At 37.0% G+C, this 26,900-nt stretch overlaps 1 protein-coding gene across 12 annotated transcripts in view; it reads right to left on the bottom strand.

Annotated features, from left to right (window-relative positions):
- Nebl (nebulette) overlaps positions 1-26,900 on the bottom strand; it is a 381,690-nt gene that overhangs the window by 114,533 nt on the left and 240,257 nt on the right. For 4 of the 12 annotated variants that reach the window (XM_063237902.1, XM_063237906.1, XM_063237904.1 and 1 more), the window contains exons 1-2: positions 4,077-4,426; positions 3,918-3,989 (exon numbers count right to left, since the gene is read on the bottom strand). The exons of 2 other annotated variants lie outside the window; for them this stretch is intronic. In XM_063237902.1, the coding sequence (XP_063093972.1) occupies positions 3,918-3,989; positions 4,077-4,157 (153 nt within the window). In that variant the 5' untranslated portion in view covers positions 4,158-4,426. Of the gene's footprint in view, positions 1-3,917; positions 3,990-4,076; positions 4,428-6,180; positions 6,290-26,900 lie in introns of those variants that run through there. 6 more of the 12 variants (XM_063237899.1, XM_063237898.1, XM_063237897.1 and 3 more) reach the window with 4 other exon arrangements.

Here is a 26,900-nt window from a genome sequence, read left to right on the forward strand (position 1 = left end):
CACCATGCAAGTGAACATCCTTAAAAACTCTGAATGAAACATTGAGTCAGTCAGAGGCCAAAGTGGATACAAACAAACCTCCTCTCCTGAAGGCTCTTTATGCTCCATTTAAAGCCAAAAAGAGTCCAACAAAAAGTCTCCTTTTACTCTACATTTCTTTACAACCACCTGTCAGAAAATTCCTAGCTCATTAGGTAGATAGGTTGAATTCATCCAAGGAATTAACTACGTGTTTGACAAATGGCTAAATATCAGAGAGTTCAGTTGGAGAAGTAAAAAGGGTCAGGTAGCTAACAGAAAAAACAGCCGACGCTGCCTGAGAGGACTCAGTGTCCTTCAGGTGAGTCATGCAGAGGGAAATGCCATCAGGCAGTGGAGCAAATGCAAAGCAGGAACTGGCTAGGTGAGGACAGGAAAGCAGGGAAGTGGAAGGGAGCAGGAGGCAAGGAGGGGGCAAGGTCAGGAAAGGAAAGAAAATTCTCTCATGCTAACCCCAATGTGAAGCCACTTGAGCTGAAAAGCTGCCATTTGTCACTGTGGAGAACCTGAACAGTACGGGTCTTCCAGGACTGATCTCCAGGCCAATCTCACTTAACATTCCTACACACTGCCTGTCACGGGGTGACACAGCAAGGTCCCCAGGCCTACAGATGCCCCCAGCTCACGTGGACAGTGAAATGACAAGCTGAGCGAGATGAACCTTGGAAGTTGTCAAAGGCCAGAATAGAGCAGAAAACCACAGATTAGATCTGTGCCTCGTGAAATCCAAATAAATCAAACCACTACTGAAAGCCAACGGATCCAAGCCATCAGCTACAAGTCAGACGGTAGGGCTGAAATGACTCTGACTTCCAACAGAGACTGGCCCAACAGCTTTCTTCAGCCCTTACATGCAAAAAACTCTCCACAGTATCACAACCTAGTGCACGTATAATCCCAGGCCCTCGAAGGTGGTCCTTACACCCTGAGGAAGACTTCCAAGGCTGGAGGAGTCCAGAGAAGAATAATTGGATTGATGAAGGGCATGCAGAAAGGCAGAGCAGCCTTTCACATAACAGAAATCCACCAGACCACCTTTCTCATCCAACAACTGAGGCAGAACACAGTGTGTCAGGCTCTGGACTGAGCTGCACCTGGGTATGCTTGAACTTCACCTCCACACTTACCACGTGCCACAGCTTTCAAGAAGCTACTCAGCCTTGGCTTTCACACATGAGAACTGGGCACACAGAACCAGCAGAGGCACCCAAGGCAAAAACACAACAGGGCAGAAAGGCCACACAGAGGCCAAGGCTGGAGGCCAGGCCCACCATGTTCAAATCCTGGAGAGCTCACCACTGAGTGACTCGGTCTAAATGTGTCCAGGGGACATTTGAAGATTCATGTTTACATCTGAGACCAGGGAAAACCTGAATTAAGTGTGGTGAACCAAGAGATAGGCACAATTAGAAACAGGACATAGGCTTGACTGGAATCACAAGAGATAACACAGCAGCTTAAAGAGAGAGGACTTTGTGTTCCAGGACTATTCCCGCTGCTCTGCTGTGCAATTCAGGAAAGTTTCTTAGCCTCTCTATCCCTTCGCTTCCCAAATGGGAAAAACAGGAGAATCAGCCTCACAAGACAATAAACGTTTATGTCTGTTCTGCTCCATTATGAATGTGTTTTAGACAACCAGCTAGCTACACAATAATATATATGACAGCTAAGAAATGCAAATTTAGAAACTGTATTAATTTGGGAAAATTTCAAATTTAACTTCATCTGCTCCCCACCTAAAAACACTGACACCAAGAAGGAAGAAATTGTTACTTAAGAATAGTATTTAACCAAACTCCTAAAAAGCTGGAAATTTAATTTCATGCCCAACACACCAAATTCTACTAAGCATCAACTAAATTTGTTTTACACGATTGTACAAACTTCTCTTTTCATTTTTAAGAAACCACACGTGAAATTTTTTACTCTTCCTTGATGAATGTAAAAATTCGACAAATGTCTTAGTAAGTATAGAATTCTATTTGGAGACAAAATGTGAAAGTGCACATAGCTATAGATTAAGCCACAGTAGTCGTGTTAAATATTTAAGTGATACAGGCATTCTGCCATGCGACATAAATTACAGCAGGCCAAAATTTCTCCCATGTGTTAGATTTCCTCTAAAGGGGAGGGAATCACCATGACTTTTACTTTTGCAAAATGATAAAAGCCATCACTCCTGACTACAGGTTGTTTTCAAAGTGATTAATAAATGATCTTACCCAGAACAACTCCAACAAATCATCTATGAACTAAACTTACTAATGTAGTCCTAATAGATATAATCCCATTTAGCCCCATAATTACACATCAACAAAGCAGATCAAAACTGGAAAAGTTAGGAAACTGGAGCTTTTTCCCCCTCCTTTTACTAACGTTAGTGTAATAAGTAATTATAAAGCTGAGGTAAATCTTGCATGGAACTGTATAACAGAGATAACGCAGCAGCATAAAGGGGAAAGACTTTGCATTCAAGTCCTACTCCCATTGCTCTGCTGTGTGATTTGGGCAAGTTACTTAACCTCTCTGTTCCTTTGCTTTTCAAATGAGAAAAATAAGAGAATCAGTCTCACAAGCTATAATGCGTGACATATGGTGCCTTAGTGAAATTTACCTGCTGTTAATGTCATTGCTGTCATTTTATCATGATTGAGTTCACAAAGAACTTTCACATACCTAATAGCTTATTACTATTATGAAGTAGTAACAAAGAAATATTTCATTTAAATTTAATTACATCACATGTCTAGCATATGGGAAGAGATATAATTCCCACACCGCTCTCTGGTTCTTGCTGACAAAGCAGAAGGCATACAAGAGTCATTTACAAACCATGATTAGAATCACACAGAAGCAAGCCCCAGACAGAGCTGTGAACCAAGTAACATTTATTGAGTGCTCACAATGGGCTAGGCAGTGCTCAGTATTTTGCATAACTCAGCATTATTCAATCTTACTACTATAAATATTATACTAGAAGAAACTGAACCTAGCCAGTTAATAACAATCTTCTTAAGGTTTCCATCAGGTTATCAGGTCGACATCAGGACACCTGCCAGCATACCACCACCCTGCCCGGATGAATTTCCCTCAAAAAACAAGCACTTTTCGAATATCTCTATCACCTTGCTTGGGAGCAACAACCGAAACAACCCAGTACTGTGCTCAGCTTCCTAAATGAAGCTGTGGGCACATGTTCACTTTTCAGCACTCAGATTCCATTATTCCACCAATTCTCTTTCAACTGTTAACGACAGTGAGCTCAGTTCTCATCTTTGGTGAGTAAAACTTTTCCTTGTGCTTCTAGAGTTATAGTTTATACATTTACTAGATATGTGTGCATGTGCATGTTAAATATAAACTAACCCTACTTACTGGAAGCAAAAGCCATGACAAAAATGAACCTTTCCACTAACATCGCCTAGATCATGGTCCTTAACATGCAGTTTAGTGATCCATGAACCCTAAATTCTGAATACATGAGTGGTACAGGCACTCATCAGTCTTCCAAAGGCCCTCGGTGTCCATTTAAATAGCTCTTACCAAAACAAATCACAATATTACACTAATTTTAAAGTCTTTGGGATTCTCAGGCACAATATTCTCTGCAATTCAATGCCTTATGAATTCATATCATAATAATAACAAAATTCACAAGAGGCAGGATTCTGGATTAAGAATGAGATTTCCAGCAGAAATTCTCTATATAAGTGACCTTGGGGAAATCATTTAAATTTTCTGGACTTAGTCCCATGATCTGGAAAATAATTATGTTTTAACAGATGATTTCAAGCTCTTCTCCCCAGCTCTGAGACTCTCCAACATCACTATTCCACACATGAAACGCTAAAGAAGATAAAGTCACCTAAGCCACTTACGTCACTGATGAATTCAGTGCATTTTCTGGCCAGTTCCATCCGTAGGTCTTCAATAACAGGCTTAAAGAACCCCTATTTGGGAAAAGAAGAAAAAGGACCAGTTTTGACCTCGGCCATCACAGGAACAAAGACCATGCTTGGAGGTGCCTTCCTGTTTACCTTGTCTTCTTCATTTTCTTCTTCTTCTGTTTTTTCCTCTTCAGGTTCATCCTTTCCATCCTCAAATACAGGGACTCTCATTTTTTAACCCTGTCAAAATATTTATATTTTGAAATTTCACTAGAGTGGCGTCCTTTTAGGGATGCACGCCTGGCATCTCTGGCTTCGGGCAGGAGGGACCTGCTGGGCTCTGTGTCTGCCTGGTTCACACTTCCCTCTCCTTATCTCAGCAGCTGTGAGTGAATGGTCTACAGTCCCCAGGACTGGCCAGGGTCACACTCACAAGTGACAATGACACTTTCTCTCGGGCAAAATTCAATTTCATAAACTCTTTAAAGTCAACATTATTTAAATTGGTAAAGAAATTCAAAAGACAATATTTACTTGTCTTTCACTAATTCAGTTCATCCGTAAAATGGTTTTAAAGAGACTTGAAAGATTCTAGGAAAACTACTCAAGCTATCCCACTCAAGTTATCGGAGCCCGAAGTCTGTTATTTCAAAGATTCCTTAACTCTGTCTAAAAAAAGCCTTCACTGGAATGTCATACATAGCTCTGACTCTGTGTAGCACACCAGATCATTTAAACTCATTTCATTAACATAAATTAAATATTTTATGAGATATACATGTACTTCTCACATCCTAAAAAAACACCCAGTTTAATATTAACTGATCAGAGGCTAGTAATTTATTATGAAAAGCCCTTTGAGCCACTTCAAAGAACCCATTCTGAGTTAATTATGACTGTTAATCTTTTATTAGGGACTATTATATTGTATTAATTATAAACATCATTAAACATGAGAAATTGCTGTTAATGTGTTGATATATCATTTAAGAATTCTAGAAACATTACTGGTTGAAAACATAATAATCAGCCTCTTTGGATTCTCTTCATTGTGTCAAATTTTACAAATTTACTAATTATTTGTATATTCTTCAATGCATACCACCCACGTGGAAAAGTTGGAAAAACAAATTTTCATAATATTTATGTGGTATATGTCACTAGTTATATAATACAAAATATATTTCTCACAACAAACTTCTTTATTGTCAATTTAGGTGATTCTAAGACTATATGACTCATAATTTATTAATTTGGTTATTTAAATCCTAGGGTAAATTTATTTTTACAAAACCACTGTACATCAGTGTTAAACATAAAAAATACCCTACAGTGAATAATAAAATTAATTATATTAAACATACCTTTATGCAAAATAATAAATCACTGAAAGCAGCCAAGCTATTATACTGTTTTCTCTTGAGATCTATATCTGGTTTTCAACTTATTAAAGAAAAAAAATGCCTTGGCCTTATCAAAATTTAAAATTCTGACAAGAAAAAATTCCACATAGCCATCATAAATATATTGTTCCCCCAAGTTATGTTCCAAGAGACAAAATTTCCCAAAATGTTTGGCAAGAAAAAGAAAGTTCTTAAACAAACCTGTTTGGGAAACCTGTACAGTAATCTCCAACCCTGCCACTTACCAACCCACACACAATATTGACACACTCTAAGATACAAAAACATCCTCAACCAAAAAACCTATTTTCCAAACGTGAATCCTACCCACTGTAGCTCCTCTCCCTGGCTACCGTTGTTTTTTTCATGATAACCACAACTCCAGAAACAAACATCCTCCTGTGAACTATTCCTTAGGGAGGTACTGCTCGACTCTGACAAATCACTGTGTTCTAAAAGACTTGTTCATCTTGTCATGAAACAGTTTTTGTCAGGTTAAATGAATGGCATCGCATATCCTATTTACCAACAAAATGTCCAAAAGAAATGGTTCCAGGCAGGCTAAATTTGGAAAAGGTAAGACCATGCCATGTCATGCCTGCTGCTCAGGGTGGCAAATTTTGCACACTACAGTAAGGGAAAAGAAGAATGTGCAATTCTGATTGTTTCTCTCAAGTTCTCTGCCAGAAGGCTTTTCCAATATACTCTGCAAACATTCCACGGAAGATCTGTCCCATTACCTTTAGGAAGGAAACAATGTCTATGGAGGATACATTTCTATAAACTTTCCTGCAAACCCCAGAAGTAGAGAAAGGAAATCAGGCCCAAACTGCCCAAGACACAGCTCTTGCCTCATATCAGGTGACGATGCTTGCTTTGCTCACAGTGATGTCTGGTCCCCAAGGTGCATCACCTGCATCAGCCTGAGCAGCAGCTGTCTCATTTTCACTCTCCACTGCGCTGCAAGAAAATAACCTGTTGTGATTTAATGCACAAAAATATTTTAAAAGAAAACCAAAGCTCGCATGTAATGTGAAACCCAAGTTTCCATTTGATAATTCCCTTTTAGTGGTACTGGGGATTGACCAAGAGCATCACACTAAGCTACATCCCCAGCCTTTTCATTTTGAGACAGAGTCTCACTAAGCTGCCTGGATGGGATTTGATCTTGTGATCCTCCTACTTCAGTCTCCCAAGTACTAAGAATATAGGCACACCAAATTTCCATTTGAGATTTTATAATCAGAACTTTAAATCCAAAAACATCCTTAACAAATCAATATAACTAAAGCTCTCTCTCAAAAAAGATAAAATGAAGGCCAAGAGAAATTATCAACCTCATTTTGCAAAGTTATTCAATAAAATACTTGAGCCTCTTTGTTCAGCAGGTAAGTGTTGTTATACTGGCTTATATTTGGTGTTAGAGATATAATGGTGAATAAAACATGCTCTGTGCTAAGATTAGGAAGGAAATAAAAAACCCAGCATTCAAGACTTGCTGGGTGAACTCTTTAATGGATTGTCTGGCAAGCCACATACACCATTACTTTTGATTGAATGCATCTTTTCCCTTCACCTATAATATAAAATTCACATCAAGAGTTCTCTTAAAAAAATGTTAAGCCCTGCAATTTATCACAGCAAAGCTGTTCTGTCAATAGTGCTACAATCTAACTTGTCGGGTAAGGAGAAAGCATTTTTTGTGGATAGTTATCATGTTTCAAAATTTCCTATCTTTCTAAAAAAAAAAAAAAAGTTTAATGCTGTACTCTCATACATATTCTCCACCTCTGGGCACCCCCAGTGGGAATATCTGTATAGTTGCTAATCCCTATGACTTACATAAGACACTTTATTTAGATTGTCTGCTTTTCTAAGTTTGGTCCTCTGCTCTTGCTGTACAATGGAATGAGACCAAGGTGGAGATCACATGGCGGTGGCGAAAGCCTTGACATCCAGGACCAGCTCTACTCTATCCTCTAACAGGAGTCATTTAATCTCTCTCTGTCTCTAATTCTGCAAAAAGCTGAATTTCCAGAAGTTCATAAAAGGAAAATACTGGAACAATTTCCATCTACCCAGTCAAGGTCATAGTCACAAGAAAAGCCCTTGAGGCGAAAGGGTCCTCTCATCGCAATGGGTGACTCTGTGTCACAAATATATCTTTGAAAAGGCAAGAAGGGCCTCCCTAAAGACAAGAGCTAACTTGTGTATTTGTGATACAGAAGGCTGCCGATCTTTTTATAGTTTGATGTGTACATGTAAGCAAGTGTATTTCCATAGCAACAGCCCCTAGCAAGGCAAACCATCTGTACCACCATCGCAAGCCACATCCTGCCTGGCTGTCCTCAGTATCCTTAAGGTCACAGGCAACAGGGATCTCCTGGTTTTTAACAGATGTTCCACAGTTATCTCACCTCTTTCTTCTTTCTTCCTTCATCATGATGGGACATGTGCTTTTCCCAACAGGGTGCCAAAAGACTTGCAAATGAAATTCCATAAACTACTAAAACAGATCAAGATTCACTTCTGAGTTGAGAATGGGGACGTCCACCTGAAATATGGCACTGGGGATGTTGGCTGCTGTGGACGGAAGATGGGAGGGAATCCCTAGACACAAACAGGCTCTGCTATGAAATGTTTTGTTTTTTTTAACCTGAAGACTGGATCTGCCAGTTGATAACCAATTTCCTTTTACCCTCTCTGTTACTTCATCAACCTAACTCACATCACAGAAGAGACTGAGAGCTAAATACCACACCCAGAGCCTATACAAACTGAGTCTCAGACTACTTACTGTAATTCGTCACTTCTAAAATTTCCTAGAAGTCCTACTCTGCTCGCCCCTAGGAAGAGGGTCTATAGGCCTTTAACCCTCATGGGGTTGCTGGTCACTCTCTCGCGTGCAGCGCCCCTGAACACACAGTAAACTCTACGCATTTTCTCCTGTTCATTTGTCTACTGTCAGTCAGTTTCAACAGACTCAGTGAGAACAAGTTCCTTCTGCTCCAACAAGGAGAATGTAAAGATTTTATTTTCAAATTTGATTCACTATTTCTCATTAGAATATAAATTAAAAATATAATTTATAAGTCATAATTCATAAATAACTTACATTTATATAATTAATAAATATAAATATAATAAAATATAATTGTAAATATAAATTATAATATATTATAAATATATATAAAATATATAGGTGACTCAGAAATAAATATACATAAAATAAATAGGTAACTAGGAAAGAGAGAAATTTGTTTGCCTGATTTGTTTTCCTATCCTGACAGTTTTTTCTCATTCATTTTTAGTTGCTTAGTTGTTTTTTTTGTTTTGTTTTGTTTTGTTTTTAGTGATCTTCCCCCAGAAAGTTGTTTCTCGGTCAGATCCATGATTGTTTAACCTTTGCCTCATATTTATGAACTGTTTGGCACCTGCCTGGGAAATAACTTATTAAAAGATGAAAGAAGGGGAAGCAAAACGTGAGTATTTTGTGACAACGTCTTCTTTATAAAAGAAAAGAGTTCTGCTTAATATTAGCCCCAGTTTTTGTTTTGTTTTGTTTTTTGAGACAGAGTCTCTGTGTAGGCTGGCCTTAAACTGTGCCTCCAGTGTGCTAGGGTTACAGGAATACGCCACCACATCTGGCTACATTTTCATTTTAATGGCTATTTCATTAGTAAGTTGTTCATTAGAAATCAAAAGAATCTAGTCATCTGAGTTAATGTCACCATTACCACTTATGCTATTAAAACAGGATCTGTAAGTTCTATTTTTAAAAACACAGAATCTACTCACAAGTAGGACCCATAGATATCGCCTATTATTGGAGGAAGATAAGAACAAGCAACTGCAAATAATTTGGGACACAATTTCCAGGCTGAGTGAGGTAGGAAGGCCAAAATTAGAAGGCCAAAATAATGTACTCTCCTCATTGAAAGGGGAATTTAACCTCAGCACCCAGTGAACTGAAGGCTTTCATTTCACTTCAGCTTACCTGAGACAGGAATTCACTTCCCTTAATATTGAAACTAACACTATAAATGCTCCTGCAATGCCTACCACACACAGAAGCCCAAAGTTGGAGTGGATTCTTTGTGATTTATGACCAGAGCAAAAGCATCAAGTGAGATTCACAGAAAGTATGCCTTACCTAGAATGTTGGGTAAGACCTTGGAAGTACTGTGAACAACTAAAACAGGCATACAGGAAAAAAAATTATCAGGTGTCTTATCTCGTGCTTCCTTTGGAATCATCCTGTCCTTTCATTGCCTTTGCTACTTTACAATTCTGTAACTTGTTAAAAATTGGTAACAAGAGGAGCCTGGCATGTGACACACGCCTATAATCCCAGCACTCAGGAGGCTGAGGCAGGAGGATCATATGAGGAGATCAGACTGGCTACAAAGTAAGCTCAAGGCCAGCCTGAACTGCATAGCAAGAGCTTGTCTCAAAAAGACCAGAAAAAAAAAAAAAAAAGCCAAAATTGGTAACAAGGATAAAATGATCCTTATCCACAGAAATGCAAATTAGCTGTGTCCTGGGGAATGCAACTGATTACTGCCCTGCAGATCAATGCTCTTTACATCTATTTATAAATTCATTTCAGCATTCCCTGTTACTCACTGATGTGTGGCTCCCTAAATGCACCTTTGAACCACCTATGCCATCTTGCAAGTACACGCAGGTACACTCATCTATAAGTTAAAATTTTTGAAGCGTGCTTTATGTTTCAGGAGAAGTCATATTTTTACATATATCCTTCAACAGTCATAAAATGATCTGGTTATTCTCATTTCTTTAACATTCAGCAAAAACAAAAAGGAAATGGAATTCTGGAGAAAGCTCTTTTCTCTCAAATGTGAAACATAGCTGTAAAACACTGGGGCCCCTATCGAAATCAGCTTTTTATTTTGTTTCCAAGTCTGACTTCACTTGACTTCATGTGCTTGTACATACGTGCACTCACACGTGCGCGCACACATACACACAAGCGTGCACACTCAGGCAGCATTAATTCACCACAGCTGCCAGCTCCCCCTCTTGAAAAGCATAAAAGCCTTCAATAAATGCAAAGACTTAATTACTTCTCACATCTGGAAAAACTTGAATATGAGAGTGGATTTATTGAAGAAGCTCTTCACTTGGCTGTCAGCACTCCAGGCAGAGCCAGAAAGACAGCGGGCTTGATCGCTCTTGGCAACTCTTTAACCCATTCAGAGATAGATGATCTACCAATTAATTCACAACGCAGCCTGTTTACATGATTTATGAATTTTTATAAAAACACAATAAAGTAAAAAATTTCCTAGCAACTTCCAGAGAAAAGCTGTTTTTGTCATGTTTCGGGAGCAGAGGGATGATACACGAAACTGTGGAAATCAGGGGGGAAGCCCTTGTATTCAAGGAAACAAAAGAAAGACTTATGTCAAGCATATTGTGAACAGCCATTAAAATGGTAACTTACATAAGCACACGCAAAAGGAGATGATTTGGCATTTTTTGAAAAAAAAAACACAATGATGTTTCAGGAAAGTTATGTGAGGTTACAGCATGAAGACTGAAATGAAGGCACGGGCAGCTCTGCCTCACTAGAGTTCACCGAAGAGATGAGACAGGGAATGAGGCTGCAAAGACCCAGAAACAAAAGCCGAAGGGACACAAGTTGAATGTCACTGGAACTCACAAAAGAAGAGATGCAGGAAGAAGAGGTGCTGAGGGCCATTCAGCAGCCAGAGACCTCCAGAGAGAGCTCGGTTCAGGAAACGTGTGAAAATCACTTATCCTAACACAAAGTGCGTAAGCCGGTTTGAATCATGAACCCTTTATAAAAAACAGCTCCTGGTCATTAACTGTGGAATCGGCGGCTTTACGGCTACTCTATTCCCTTTCATTTGTCTTGAACTTAATTTTTACCCCTTCCTGTTATCATTATCCAAGAGATATCCTCATTGTGTATCTGGATTTTATGAAAATTCTTTGTGAAGAAAGGATTTTCAGGTTTATTTTTCTATCAAGAAAAATGCTCAGATGAAATCCACTTGTATTACATACATCCAGAAGTGGAACTTCTTTTACATGTGTTTATAAAATAAACCTCATAGATTTTGCATTTCTACAATTATAATTTTATTATTAAAATGTGCCTCTTTTTCTATTATTTACTACACAAATGATATCAATATTTGTACTCAAACCTTAAGCATCAAGTTACTAATACCTACATTTACTAAGGAATTCTATCTTGAAATCACGTTTTGTCACACTTTACACCAAAGAAAACAAGCCAGTCAATGCTAGCACATTCACAATGTCTGAGACACTACTAATTCCCAAGTACTATTCTGGTTATTTCCAGGGAGGTTTTTATGTGCAACTCAAAATATAAGATAATATAAAAGTAAAACTATAAATATTAGCGCAACTATTGAGGCAGTAATATTCTAAAATAATTGGTACCCTTTGAATAGTGAAAGTTCGTTTAATATATATCTGTGGTCATTTCTCAGAACTTTATCTTCATTACTCATGTGTCACTGTATATGAAGAGTGTATGTTCATTCATTCATTTAATGACATTCCTTATGTGTCATTTATGGGCTTGGCACTATTTCAATCTCATCAGACAATCAAGGAATAAAACTAACAAAAATTCCTCCCCAACTCTCCTATTACAATCTTATATTCAAGGGAAACCAAGCAACCAGCACGCCTCCCTGGTAAGCAGCTGTGGTGTGTCAGGCTGCGGTCACCCTGGGGGAGAACCACCAGCGTCTCCTGAGATCCGCGCCATGTTGGAAGTTAGGGCGCTGAGAAACCAAGCAACCAGTCTGCCTCCCTGTTAAGCAACAGGGAGCCTACTGTGCCTGGGCTGAGAGTCAAACATCCCATTTCCCCTGCCTCCCTTTAGCAAATGGGAACCAGAGCTCTGAGCATCTCGTGGGAGGCTGACCATATGCAATATAGCAAATAAGGGGGATTTCCTTCTACCATCTTTCTGAAGGCAAATATTTTTACTACTGTTTTGCTTTATTCTGATTAATGGTACTGCTCTATTCAACACTCTGTTTTGATAAGTTCTATAATGTTCTGTCCTTCATTTTATTTTGCTGTACGTGATTGAAAGAACAACTATTGTGAAGATAACGAGATATACTATGGTACCTACTACTGTTATCCCGGTAGTTCTGTACCAGTTTCAATACACTATCTATCTCAATTGACTTTGTTCTGTCTTGTTCTGTTGTATTTTACTATCTTCAAAATAATAATTTAAAAAAATCTTATATTCATTCATCAATTATCTATGAGCATCTATTTTGTTACATGTTCTGTACTGAAATATCTTATATATTTTCTCTTACCAAGTATTTGAAATCCAGTGTATTTTACACTGTATACTTACAACACACCTTACTTGGAATTACACACATTTTAAGCACTGAATGGTCAGATATAGCTAATGGCATCAAAACCAGGCAGAGTAGTGCTGTGGTAATGGTGTAAGCCTAGAAATCTCCAATTATTTTCTAATTTGAATATAGATACTACTTTTTCAGAATCCTAACAAGCAAGCAATAAAATATCCAAAACTATTTTAGCTTTCAGACCTACCTAAATCAGACTCTTCTGTCTCTTATTTTACCAAAAGGTTTAAATTTTTATTGTAAATAATGAGTTAACTTTATGTTTTAATTACGTTCACCAAAACTTTCCATTGCATTAATGAGAATGACATGTCAGAAGTTCTAGCAGTTTTCAAGATATATATCTAGCCTTGCATTCTCTGCCTAAACAGCAAAAAGTTCAAATAATGAAATGTCCTCATTGATACTTTAAATCACCAAACCAAATTTAAAACTTTTTAAAAACATATTGTGACACAAAACACTATATGAGATTTTAATAAAGAGACCGATACACTATTACTAGTGAATTAAAGTAAGCCAGGAATGGCGGTGGGTGGATGAAATCCAGCACTCTGGGAGGCTGAGGCAGAAGGAGCACGAGTGTGATCTCAGTCTGGGCAACTTAGTGACTTAGAAAACTCTGTCTTGAAATAAAAAATTTAAAAAGGCCTGAGGACACAGCTCAGTGTGAAGGCTCAGATTTGAGACCCAGTATTTAAAACAGAAAGAGAGATGTATGTGTTTCATTAGAGACTTCTTTTCTATCTTTAAGAAGTTTTTTTTTTAATGTCAAACACTCAACAGAAAAGATTTTGGGCCATGAAGGAAAACAGTATTTCTTCCTACTGTTCCACAGGGTACTCAGCCTCTCAAGATGGAGCCAGGAAAAAGGACACTTCGAAACTTCTGGACTTTTAAATAATATTCAAATGCAGTAAAGGACTTTGAATCAAAAAATACTGAAGCTGTGTAGTTAGAAAGGGAACAAGGGAGGTCTCCTAGCAGCAAAAAATAAAAAAAAAACATAAAAGAAAAAAGAAAGGGAACAAGAGGATGACCATTGTACAGAGATAATTTATACACAGAAAATTTGACTTAATACTTACTTGTCCAGGTTCTTATAGTAAGAGACTCGAACCCAGGTCTTCACTGCTTTAACGTGTGTAAACACCACTACCTTGGGGAACATTAACTTATCTTTATTTCTTCCAGGTAGTAATATTATTATTTTCTATCATCTCTTTCAAAATTTCCAATTTCAAAAGAATTGTCACAACTACTGGTTATTCAGAGGGAAGGCCTTGTGTGTATGGAGACCATGTGCTGAAATCACTCTAAACAGTAAGATTTCAGTCTTATCCAGGCCCCATTTTTCTGCTGATTGTCATGCACTGAAATGAGACATTTGTGACTGTGGTGCTTTAGAGATAATTTAGATGCAGGCAAGATATGACTCAAATGATTCAAGTGAAATGGAAACTAATTTAAGAAGCACATTTCCTTGTATCCAGATAATCTGCCCTCTCTTAGCTGTCTTGATACTCCAGAAGAGCTGGGGAATTTTCTTAAAATGGTATCAAATATACAAAATGTGGTAAATGTACATTGACTATAATATTAGACTATGATGCTTATACTATCCACTCTATGGTTAACACAAAACTGATAAATATCATTGCCAGAAAATTAACTGTAATATTGGAAGAACTCCATCCCAAAATATTTGAGCAATAACATACATATTTTTTAAAAACTGCTTTGTGCTTTGAGCTAAAAATTAAAATGTCATTTAAAATAATAAAAAAATTTAAATATCTGCATTCTACCCATTTCTTATAATCAATTTAAATGCATACAGAGGCTGCTCTAAAATTTTCTATGACAACTCTCCCAAAATATGAACTTTTTAAAGCACACTCTTACTAAGAGGTTTTTATCTCATAATTTCACTGAAGCAAAAGTAATCTGCTGAGAAGCAATTACTTTTACAAATTGGATACATAGTATATAGGTATACAGGGGATACTGTTATTTGTGATTCTCATTAAGCCTTGATACAAGACTAATGCTATCATAATTCTGTGAAATATTATTCTCTACAGAAATCACTACCTATACTTTGGATCAAGACTATATTTGATTCTTTATTTTAACATTTAAAACCACTATGCATGTTATTCCCTTTGACATTCTTTATGGTATTTATATTACTTCTTGTACAAATAGTATCAGGAGTTAAAGAAAGCTCAAATATTAATTTAATATAGGTAAGTAACTAAATTATATTATCCTATTTTAAGCAAAGTATTCATAAGTGTGGGTTTAAAAACAACCTGTAATAGCTTTATATTTTCTTAACAACCCATATATGATTTTTTAAGGAAGATTATCTGATTGCCAATTAAATGTAGCCAATTCAAAATAAAGAATTCTGTAAAAGGATAATCTATCACTATTATAAGACTTACTCCTTTGGGATACAGTTGCAGAAGACAATTTTTAAAATTGTACACAATATTACAATTCAACTAGCTCCTTATCTATTTATACTTTAAGCTTAGTATTTTTAAACTTTTATTCACTTTTCCAAAACAGCAATAATGAATATCCTGTTTAAACAAACTATCTTTGTTTAAATGTACACAAGATAAAATGTTTATAATCTGAAGACTAAATATTTCTGAAAACATCTTCAAAAATATATCTTTGAGAACTATATAGTGAAAATTACAGTACTCTGTAAAAGGAGATCAAAGAGGATATCAGAAAATGGAAAGACATCTCTTGCTTATGAATAGGAAGAACTAACAGTGAAAATGACCATAATCTCAAAACTGTTATACAGATTTAATGGAATTCTCATCAAAATACAATTAGCATACCCCACAGATCTAGAGAAAACATTCCTAAAATTCATTTGGAAACAGAAGAGACCTACAATAGCAAAGGCAATCCTGGGTAACAAAAGCAAGGAAAGAGGCATCACAATTACTGACTTGAAATCATATTACAAAGCTACTGTGAAAAAATCAGTATGGCACCGGAAAAAAAAAAACAGACCTAAGGATCAGTGGAACAGATTAGAAGACATAACAAATACAAACACACTTAGCCACCTTATCTTTGACAAAGGGACCAAATATATTCACTGAAAGGAAGATAGCTGTTTTAATAATAGTAGTGGAAAAACTGGCTTTCTACATGCCAAAGACTAAAACTAGACCCATGTCTGTTGCCATGTACTAAAGTAAAAGTGAATCAAAGATCTAAATATGAAAACAGAAACACTAAATCTACTGGAAGAGAGAGTAGAAATCTTAAAGGCATAGGTGTAGGCAGAGAGTTCATAAACAAAACCCAAACTGCATGGGAAATACTTCAAAGAACAACTGGGATCTTATTTTATAACAGCTTTTGTACATCGAAAGAAATCACCAGCAGAGTGAAAAGACAATTCACAAAGGACTTCTATCTAGAACATACAAAGAACTGGAAACTTGGACATCCCCAACTTCAAAGAGCCTATCCAAAATGGGTACCTGAAATTAAAACACACTTCTCAGGTGAAGACCTATAAATGGCAATAAATATATGAAAAATGTTCAACATCACTGATCATTCAAGAGATGCATTTCACTTCAGAAAGAATGGCTACTATCAAGAAATCAACCAATAACAAATGCTGGAGGGGCTGTGGGGAAAAAGGGACTCTTCTCCACTGCTGGTGGAGTGTAGACTGGTACAACCAGAGCAGAAATCATTGTGGAGATTTCTCAGAAAGCTAGGGTTAGAGGTCCTATTCCATCCAGCTATTTTCCTTCTTGGTGTCTACACAGAATTTAAAAACATCGCATCACAGCAATATATGTGCACCCATACTGATAGCAGCACAATTTGTTTTGTTTTGTTTTGTTTTGTTTTGTTTTTTTATCGGTACCAGGGATCGAACTCACGACTGCCTGCTTCCAAGGCAGGTGCTTATGCCGCTGAGCTAAACCTCCAGCCCCAGCAGCACAATTTGTAATATCTGAATCTTGGAAACAACCCAAATGCTCATCAACCAAGGAATGAATTAAAAAAGATGTGATATTTTTGTACAAAGAAGTACTATTAACCATAAAGAAGGATAAATTTGAGACTTTTATAAATGGATGCAACTTGAGACCCTACTCATAAGTGAAGTAAATCAGTCTCACATGTGTAAACATCATATTGTATCCCTGGTGTTAGAAATTAAAAGAATAAATAATGTCTAAAATGTACAACACATATTGTGAAATGGGAAGAAAATATTTAAAACGAAAAAGGAACTAGGATGGGGGAGAGGAAGGAAGGAAGGGGAAGGTAGAAAAATGCAAGTTAGCCATATTATTAGTGTCTCTTACTTCACTGAAAAGGAAGGTTTGCACTAATATCAGGTAGAGAATTTTTTGTACCCATATTTTGTACTCTGAGTAACCACTCTGAAGTGACAAAATGCAATGTATATCTTTGAAAGTACATTAGAGTCTTTATTTTTTTTTCAGAGACAGAGAAGCAGTGATTATACTTGCCATAGCATCAAGAAATTGTATCTACTGAGTCACGAATTATGTAATAATAGGTCTTTGCTCAAGTAATGTTCTATTCAAAACATACAACTTGCGTGTGAGATATCAAGAGTTTATATTCCACCACAGGGAGTGCAGTTTTATTCTATTTTCTGACCTAGCAAACCACTAAGACAAGACAAACCAGGGTGACTAAGCCCACTAGATCCTTGCTGAATGAACTACAGTCATGGAACATAATTTGGTAAAGGGCAGGCATGGGCAGGGTCACACGTGGTGCGAACAATGGCCGTGACGTTGCCCAGCTGGGTTTGAGGGCCTGGGTTCAAAACTCTTACTGTGAAAAATTAAACTAGATTTTCTAGTTTGAGGATTGCATGGTTACTAAATTTATTTACTTGTCTACTTGTCTGAACATCCCTAACCCAAAAATTCAAAATTTGATGCTTTCTAATGCTGACACCATGTTAAAAAAAAATTAACATCTGATCTTACCTGATCTCTCACAAAAAATATTATGTACAATGACCTCCAGGGTATGTGCATAAAGTGTACAACAAATATAAACAAATTTCATATTCAAACTTGGATTTCAGTCCCCAAAATATCTCAGGCAAATGCAAATACTCAAGTCTAAAGCATTCCAAAATTGGAAATCCTTCTAGTTCTAAGCATTTCTATTAAGGGATACTCAACTTGTCCTCAGCCATGGTACAAGTATTTCAAAGATAAAAAAAATCACCTAATAACAAATTCCTTTGTCAAAACACTAGTTGATGTCTAGTTTGTTTAGTTTTTTGTGTTTGTTTTTTTGGCCAAAAGGAAATGGCCTATGTTAAACAAAAATTATCATGATAAGTCCTTTAAATATTTTATCTCACAGAATACTCATAGATTCTAGAAAGTAAATATCTTCAGAATCAACAGGATTATTCAAACCAAAACTTTCTATATAATTACATATCACTTGAAAATATGTTCAATTTGTGAAATTAGATGGCTGAAGTGTACTTTTAAAACTCATGTTTGTACTATGAATATAGTACAAAATCCATTCCCAAATTTATCAAAATACTTTGAATTGTTCTAAAGCCACAACTTTTAAACAACTACAAACACATGCTCATGGTCTAATTTTAAAATCAGTACACTGAGCTCAAGTACACATGTGTAAGAAAATATAAGTCAATTACCCATGTGCATAAAAGAGAGATATATTCCCAGGGCATAAGAATCATCAGTCATGTAGTAATGCTTAGTAAAACCATGCCTATGTGTTCCAAATCAATGTAAATATAATCAGTGGGAAATTAAATTCTCATAGAGCCAAGAGTATGCCTTTGAAATGCTTTTATCTCTGCAATGATCTCATAGGGAATTCAAGCTTGCTTTTCAGGGAATGGCTCTATCTCAAGCTCTGAAACACCCATAAGTATTTATTTATTTATTTTTAAACTTTTTATCGGTACCAGGGATTGAACTCACGACTGCCTGCTTGCAAGGTAGGTGCTTATGCCACTGAGCTAAATCCCCAGCCCTGACACGTAAGTATTTATTGTAGCATTCAATGTTGCAAGAATCCCTGGCACTTTGATGCAGTATAAAAAATAAAGAATAAAGTTTTTGTGTCATCGAAAATGGGGAAATAGTTATGTTAACAAGCACTAATTTCCTTTATTCTCCAATTTAATTAGCATTCTGTCTCTTAAGGCTACAATAACTTGTATCATTCACAGTATGTTAGTTCTTCTGCAAATATGAACATGTAGAAAACGAAAAGTCATTTTTAAAAATAGCCTAGATAACTCATGTAACTATGTTTGATATTAGTTCTCGTAATGTTTTCCACCTTTTTTCCATCTCCCAAAGGAAATTCCTAAAGACTGTGATGTACAAGAACAAAGCAATGGCACTGATGTTTGAAATACAAATATTATTCATGTGTGTATTACGTTCAATATATACAATTTGACTCAAATTGTCAATATCAAGACTGTAATGTATAAATCACAATGTTAAGCAACTTCAGAAATAAAAAGCTGAACGAAATGCAGGCTTTTCTACTCAAAGCTCTTCACACCCATGAGCAAGATGAAGCAGAGAGGATAAAGAAGTTATCAAAGAAGTGAGTACTGCAAGGGTCAGAGGACAGAAGAAATCCTAAATATCCGGAAGACTCTACAGCTTGATGAACATGGTCTTTGATGCACACATTATGATGAGTCAGTTCTTCCAAAAAAGTGAAGGTTGAAAGATTCACCACAAAGACAACAGAATGGCCATACCATGGCCCCCAAGAGGACTATGAAGAATACATTGGACTAGAGAATACATAAAAGGCAGGCTGGAGGCAGCTTCCAATGTCAAACAAACAATTTTGCATGTAATTCTATCAGAAGCCTTGAATCAAAATGTTTTAAGCACAGGAGTAACACACAAGCCCAATGAAGATTAATGTAGTTGCAGTGGAGGTTGAGTAGCTGAGCAAGGAAGAAAGAGAAAATCAGACAGTTTCTAAATGGTCCATGCCAGGGTCATAAAGTCAGCTAAAGGTAAACACAGGAGAGATATTAAAACCGAGGACTACACAAGAAGTGGATACGCAGGGCGGAGGAAAAGGAGCTCCTAAGACACTGAGAGCTCCTGGACGGAAAGAACGTGGGTTAGGCATCAGCATGTTGAGGCTTGGACAGAACCACTCAGCTGCAGCAGCAGACATCAGTGAGAGAGACTAAAAGGTCAGTGTTGGAGAACAGATGCAGCTTGGGAAGAGACATCAGAGTTCAGAGAACCAGCGGAGAACTCAAGCAAGCACACAGAACCATTTTCAAAAGCATCTCCTACAGAAAAACAATTCATTCCCCAAAGACATTGCAGATCCTTCATGCTCCATATAGGAAAGAAGATCTCCAATGAGTCAAAGAAATATGCTCTTTATTCTGTTTTCTTAGTAATTCTCAAAACTAAATGGTCTTAATGAAATATTTCATTAAAAATATTTATAAGGCATCATTATATGGATTAGGAACTTGAAATACAAAGAAGTCTGTTATCCACATGAAGATGCTTTTAAAAATCTTTCATATAATCTTGTCTGATCGCAAAAATATGAATGTTCAAAGTTTACTCAGTAATAGTAGAAATAACCACAAAAACTAAGTGTTTGAAATACTGTTTTAGTAACCGTTGTTGAGCTTTATCAAACCGTTGTTGAGCTTTTTGGGCACCAGATGGCATTTCTTATTTGAGATTCTGATTATCATCAAGAGCATACTAATTTTATTACACAAATAGACTTTTAATATTGAACCACCCCTTACATTTTTGGGTTAAGTACATCTTGCTTGTGGTAGATTATTTTCTGAATGAACATGACCATAAAGCATTTGTTTATATATAACAACGCACGTTTATGTTCATGAACTGGGAACATTTGTGTTCAAGTACTGGGCTGTTCTTTTTGAGGCTGTTAGCCTTTTCTGCAGTTTACATCAATTCACGTACCTTTAAAATGGCCATGTCTGAAAACAGAATGGAATCATCAATAAAACTTTAACAGATGGGTTAGAAAATTTACCTGTCCAGTCTACACTATGCTTAGGTCCAGCTGTTTATGTGCAGACCTTTTAGTCACAAAACTGACTCTGCTGCTACAGCTGATGACACCAAAAGCAGACCCTGCACTTGATGAGAGGAACTGTATTGATGATGCAGTGTTTATGTATAAATGTGTCCCCACCGAAGTCCTCCGGGAACCAGGCAATTTTAGACTGTACCCATTCTACTGGTGGGTCACTGAGAATTGCAGAACAGTGTATAGTATGTATCTTATACTTGGCAACAAGCAAGAAAAATCACTAAGACATCTACTCACATATTTTTGGTCCTAAAGCTTAAGAAAGAAAACTTTATTAACTTATGGTACATTTAAAGTATATATAATAAAAACTGGAGGCTGAATTCAAACTTTTATTTACTGAAAGAAACAGTACGGTTAAACAGTAAGTTGCTTTGGTACACTGAACTATAAACCTCGTGATGACAGGAACTACACTTGGTTCAGCCTAATGTCCCATGTGTACCTAACATAAAATCAGTATGCGAACAGTATTAACCTTTGGACAGTATTAAAAGTCTACAATTATTGCAAATCCCAAAGTCTACCATTATGTTCTGTCCCAGAACACAGACACAAAAAATGACACTTAAAATGTTTCCAAAACATTATCCTCTGTAATACTCACTGGTATTGTAACTTCTCACTGGCCTGCCATTTTTAATTCACATCTGTCTTTAAACTGGCCTCTGCACTACTTCTCTTAAGGAACAAATCTGTAACAGCAATAAAGTTTTTATCCTTCTTAAGGATATATCTACTGATGCCACAGGACAAGGTAAATGTATCCTAAATTTCCTTTCTGAGTTAGGATGCAAGTTGAAGAGGCTCGTGGAATAAGTATTTTATTTATTTCCAATTGCATATAAAGCTCCAAAGTATTCACATATCTGCCACACGTCACTAGGCATTATGTATGTCATTTGGAACAAAGAACTTGGGATAATGGAGATCTGGGAAAAGCCAGGGAAAATGAAGATAATTTTGCAAGTTTTTATATAAACAAACTGGCAAGGATGATGTTCAGGCGAATACAGAAAAGTAAACTCTCCTAACATCCAGTAAAACACTTAGCAACACATCTATAAAATTAATGTGTGTTTCTGTCTGGCTATGGAATCCATATCAATCTATCTCATTTCCAAAATATTTCCATAAAAAGAAGTAAAGATTGTATTAATAATGTCTAAGGAGCCTGCCTAGCAAGTTGGAGGTCATGAGTTCAATCCCTGGTACCAAAAAAAAAGTGTAAAGAAAAAATATTTAACTTCCTCTTCTCAAAACCTGGTATAAGTAATCTAATTATGTTAAAAAGAAATGTGACACTGTGTATAAAGTGTAATGTGATCTTTGAAGGAATAAGGATGAGCAATTCTGTTAAAATGTTAATAAATTAACAGGACCCAAAATGTTTTATTGTAGGGCATAGTGAACATAATGGTTAATATAAACACTACAATAAACACAGGAACTAGAATCCAAGCTCCACTGTTTAATAACTCTGTAAAGTTGGCCAAGTTATTCAATTCACCAAAGCCAAGATTAGTGATCAATAATATTCCAATAACAAAAATTGCATCCTCAGGTTTTGTGATAAATAAGGGGATAGACTTAGAGCACTTTAATCAGACCACTTTAATCAGAGCATTTAAATATGTGCTAAAGAAATTCTTCACATTATTGTCTTTCTCTCAAAATTGTTTCCACTTCACAGGATCTTAATTAAAGAGAAGATCATGAATTTAAAAATTTTTGGGTATTAAACTAAAAATCACATCTCTAGAGGTCAGTAGTACGGTTCTATAATTTTTCTTTGTTATTATATTGCCCATTTCAGTCTCCAGGTGTTCTAAAAAAGCACATTATTATGATAAAAAATAAACTAAATGGTATATTAACTTAAATATACAAAACTAAGAAAATATGACAAGACAGCCAAGCTGGGTCTAGAGACCAGCCATCTATATTTTTGAGAACATCATTACATTTTTTAGAAAATCATGCAATGCACTGGTTGAGAACTTATCTGCTTATTCCACTGCTAATTACCTGGGCTATCTTGCAATAACAGTAGCCCATTCACAGCATATCTCTAAAAATTTCCACTTCCCTTCTATGCAAAATGGTATGAAAGTAGTCTGCTCATAAGGTAACTCTAAATATTCTTCCACTTTAAGCTATATGTTTCTATTATCACAGGGTTTATATCACCATTTCTTTTATTTCTTTTAAACAATTATTATAAAGCATTGTGGTCTATTACTAGAGCATTTATAGAATCAGATAAATGATCAAAAATCAACCCACAAATGCATAACAAAGGACATGCAAGACATTGTTGAAAAGGCACATTCCTTAACAAATAATGCTGGAGCAGCATGGGAAAATACATAATTGGATCAACTCCTCACATCTCACACCAAGATAAATTCCAAATGGGATCCAAATGTAAAATACGAAACCACCGAAGAAAACGTCAGGGAATTACTTTATAACCTGGGAGTAGGAAACTATTCCTGGCCCAAAATGAGCCCGAAGGGAAAACAGTATGGACAAAACACAAACAGTTCACAGAAAAAAGTTGCATATAGTGCTTCGCATTAACAAGGATGTTTGATCTTGCTAATAATAAAAGAAACACAAGTTAAAACATGAGAAACCATTTTGTACCTTTTGCGTTAGCAACAGTTTAACAACATACTCTGTTGGCGAGACTATGGAAGACCCTGCAGTATATTATTGTTAGGAGGACAAACAGTTCAGCCCCAGTGGAGAGGAATTTGGCAATATCTAGCTAAATTACACATTCATTTACTTTTTAACCCAACAGCTCCTCTCATTAAAATCAATCCCCACCAGTACTATACTACTAAAAATATGAGATGATAAACATACAGTATTACTCATCACGATACTATAAGAGCAAAAGACTGGAAATAACCCGAATGCCCATCAACAAGGGACAAGTTAAAGAAACCGTAGCACAGCTGCATATTGGAACTGTCAAGAGGTACAAGGCAGATCTCCACATATCTACTGCACATCTCCAGGACTCAGCAGGAAAGGGAAAAGCAAACTACAGACGTGTGTATCCTGTCTCTTACCATCCAGTTAATAAAGGAAAGAATATACGCCATATAAACACAATGACTTATTTCAAAAGAAATAACAGAAAAATGAACCAGAGCTAATAAAAGAAAAAATATTTACCAAGAAAAGGTCAAAGCAGGAAAGAAGAAATGAAAACAAAAGTGATTATCTCAATACACTTCATTTCACAGTTTTGATTTTTGGAAAATCATATAAACATTTCATAGTTTAAAAATACAAATATCTCGAAATAAAAAGGCTGCCTCTAAAATTCAAAACATTTCCAACAAATATCAAATTAAGAGGAAAAAACACAGAAAACAATTCTATCTTGGCTTACTATAGTCAGCACACTCAGTAATAACAGAGTTATTTTTCTCCTTCAAAACAATATGCATTTACTAGCACTGTCCACTGAGTATTCCTAAAAGTAACAGTATCCTACTAGCAATGAATAATTGAAATATTTATTAATGACTACCTCCAATCTTTGGATATGAACATTCTGAGATAATCGCCAAAAAAGCCCACTTACACTTTTTCCTAATTCAGGAAACAAAGGTTGATGCTTTATTTTAAATATCTTAAGCACTTAAGCAAATACAGTCATGACGGCCCATGTCAAATTCAAGTCTAAGGTGAAATAAGAAAGTAGGGGCAATCAATGCACAAACATACACACGCATGCACGCATGTGCATGCCTGCTCACTCTCCCTGGACCTCTGGCCTGGCTCCATTCATTTCCCCTTTGCCCGCTGTCACCCCAGGAAAAGACCCTTGAGCAGTATGCTTACTCCAGCAGTCTCTCTTCTACACAGGACTCAGGGGCAGAGACCAGGAGGCAGGAAGAGGAGGAAGAGGAGACAGAAGTATTGCTTCTGCCTGCCCTCCTGCTGTGGGTGTCCTGCTCTGATATGGCTTCGTCCTCCCAACGTGACTCTTTGTAACCAGCCCCCCTTCTGAGAGCCAAGTGTCCATGGCTTCGGATGCAGCCATGTGCTCATAACTGCCTGGAGCTGTGTTCACCTCGCCCTTCCCTAACCACCACAGCACTAGAAACTGCTTCTCGCTTCTAACGCAGTAGGCTTTCTCCATTTCCTGCTGCAATCTGACCAAGATGTGAAAACAGATGCACACATGCAAGCATATACAAATGCACATACACATGCACACACAGCACTACTTACATATCCACATAAATGCAATGCACATTTTTACCTCCATATGTACACACATAACATATATTCAAATACATAGCAAATATACATGAAAATATGTGTCTGTGTAAGGACAGCAATATAATCTTACTACAATTTACTATGAAAATATACATTTTCTAGAAGAAAAAATAGAATAGGTCATGGTCTCATAGTAGGCTTCCAAAATTGTTATTGCTGTAAAATTTTACAACTCCAAATCGGATGTCTAGACACTGTGTGTGACACAGCAAAACCCTCTAAGAAGCCACACGGTCAAGAGAAAGCAGCAAGCATCCAGCAGGCAGGCATCCTGGCACAGTGGTTCCACTCTGCAGGGGCCAGGAATTAACCACCTCTGTATCTTTCTGACCCCTCTGTGCCCTTGGGACACATTAAAAATGACCTTGCCTACCTAACCCATTTGTTGGGGGCTCCACGTGCCCTAAGTGCTTCAGAAACATGAACATCATAAGAAAGTGGCGTCACATTCTGTTTAACCCAGGATGTGTACAGTGATACACCAATAAATTCCTACAGTGTCACTTTACATCCACCCCTCTCTCACCAAAAAGCAAAGTCATCCAATTCAGAGCACTCAGGACTGAAACGAACCTTGACAGAAAAAAATCTAGTTTATTCAGTATGAGATTAACAGTATGCGGCACTGCTGATAATTCTGCAGAAGGCACCATAGGAACATTTGGTAGCTTTATTAGGCACCACGCCCCCGTCTCCAGGGTTTGAAGAGTTCTTCCTTGGTGCAGATTCATTCTTGGACAATGCATAGCAAATTCTAGGCCAGTGATTGTCAGTGAGGGCAAGTTTGTTCCAAGGGGAGATGCAGCAATAGCTAAAGACACTTTTGACTGTCACAACTAGGGTTTCTTATTGGTGCTTAGTAGACAAGGATGATGCTAAACATCCATAGGTCAAGGATGATGCTAAACATCCATAATGTACAAGACCATGGCTCACAACAAAGAATTATCAGGCCCAAGCCATCAATTAGGGCAAGATTGAGAAGCCCTGTGCTACACTCAAATCCCTCTTGTAATGTCTTCTGGGGTCATGGACATTTTACCTGCGACAGTGTATAGTGAGTGACCTGTTTCAGTGTCCATACCTTACCTTACAGATGCAACAAATACCTACTGAACATCTATTCCTTGCCACTAGGCATCCCAACAAAGAAAAGACAATGCACTCCCTAAGAAAAGACAATGCACTCCCTAAGAAAAGACAATGCACTCCCTAAGAAAAGACAATGCACTCCCTAAGAAAAGACAATGCACTCCCTAAGAAAAGACAATGCACTCCCTAAGAAAAGACAATGCACTCCCTAAGAAAAGACAATGCACTCCCTAAGAAAAGACAATGCACTCCCTAAGAAAAGACAATGCACTCCCTAAGAAAAGACAATGCACTCCCTAAGAAAAGACAATGCACTCCCTAAGAAAAGACAATGCACTCCCTAAGAAAAAGAAAGTGTGAGACAGAGGGTAACTTGGGGGAGCACAGTCATGTGCATAATGGTCTTTTAGTCATTTGGTTTCTGATGAATTGAGTCAGAATGAGGACAGAGAGGATCTCCTGGCTCAAAGTTTACAGCCCTTTTTAAAAAATAAGTTTTGAAAAGGAAGGAGATAGATGAAATTGAGAGGGTGAGTAAGGCAGTCTGCATGAGTTTGCTCTGGAATACGGTATAG

The sequence above is a fragment of the Cavia porcellus genome, unplaced genomic scaffold, assembly GCF_034190915.1.
Source record: "Cavia porcellus strain 051 isolate PalLab524CR breed Dunkin Hartley unplaced genomic scaffold, mCavPor4.1 scaffold_27, whole genome shotgun sequence".
NCBI classification, from domain to species: domain Eukaryota; kingdom Metazoa; phylum Chordata; class Mammalia; order Rodentia; family Caviidae; genus Cavia; species Cavia porcellus.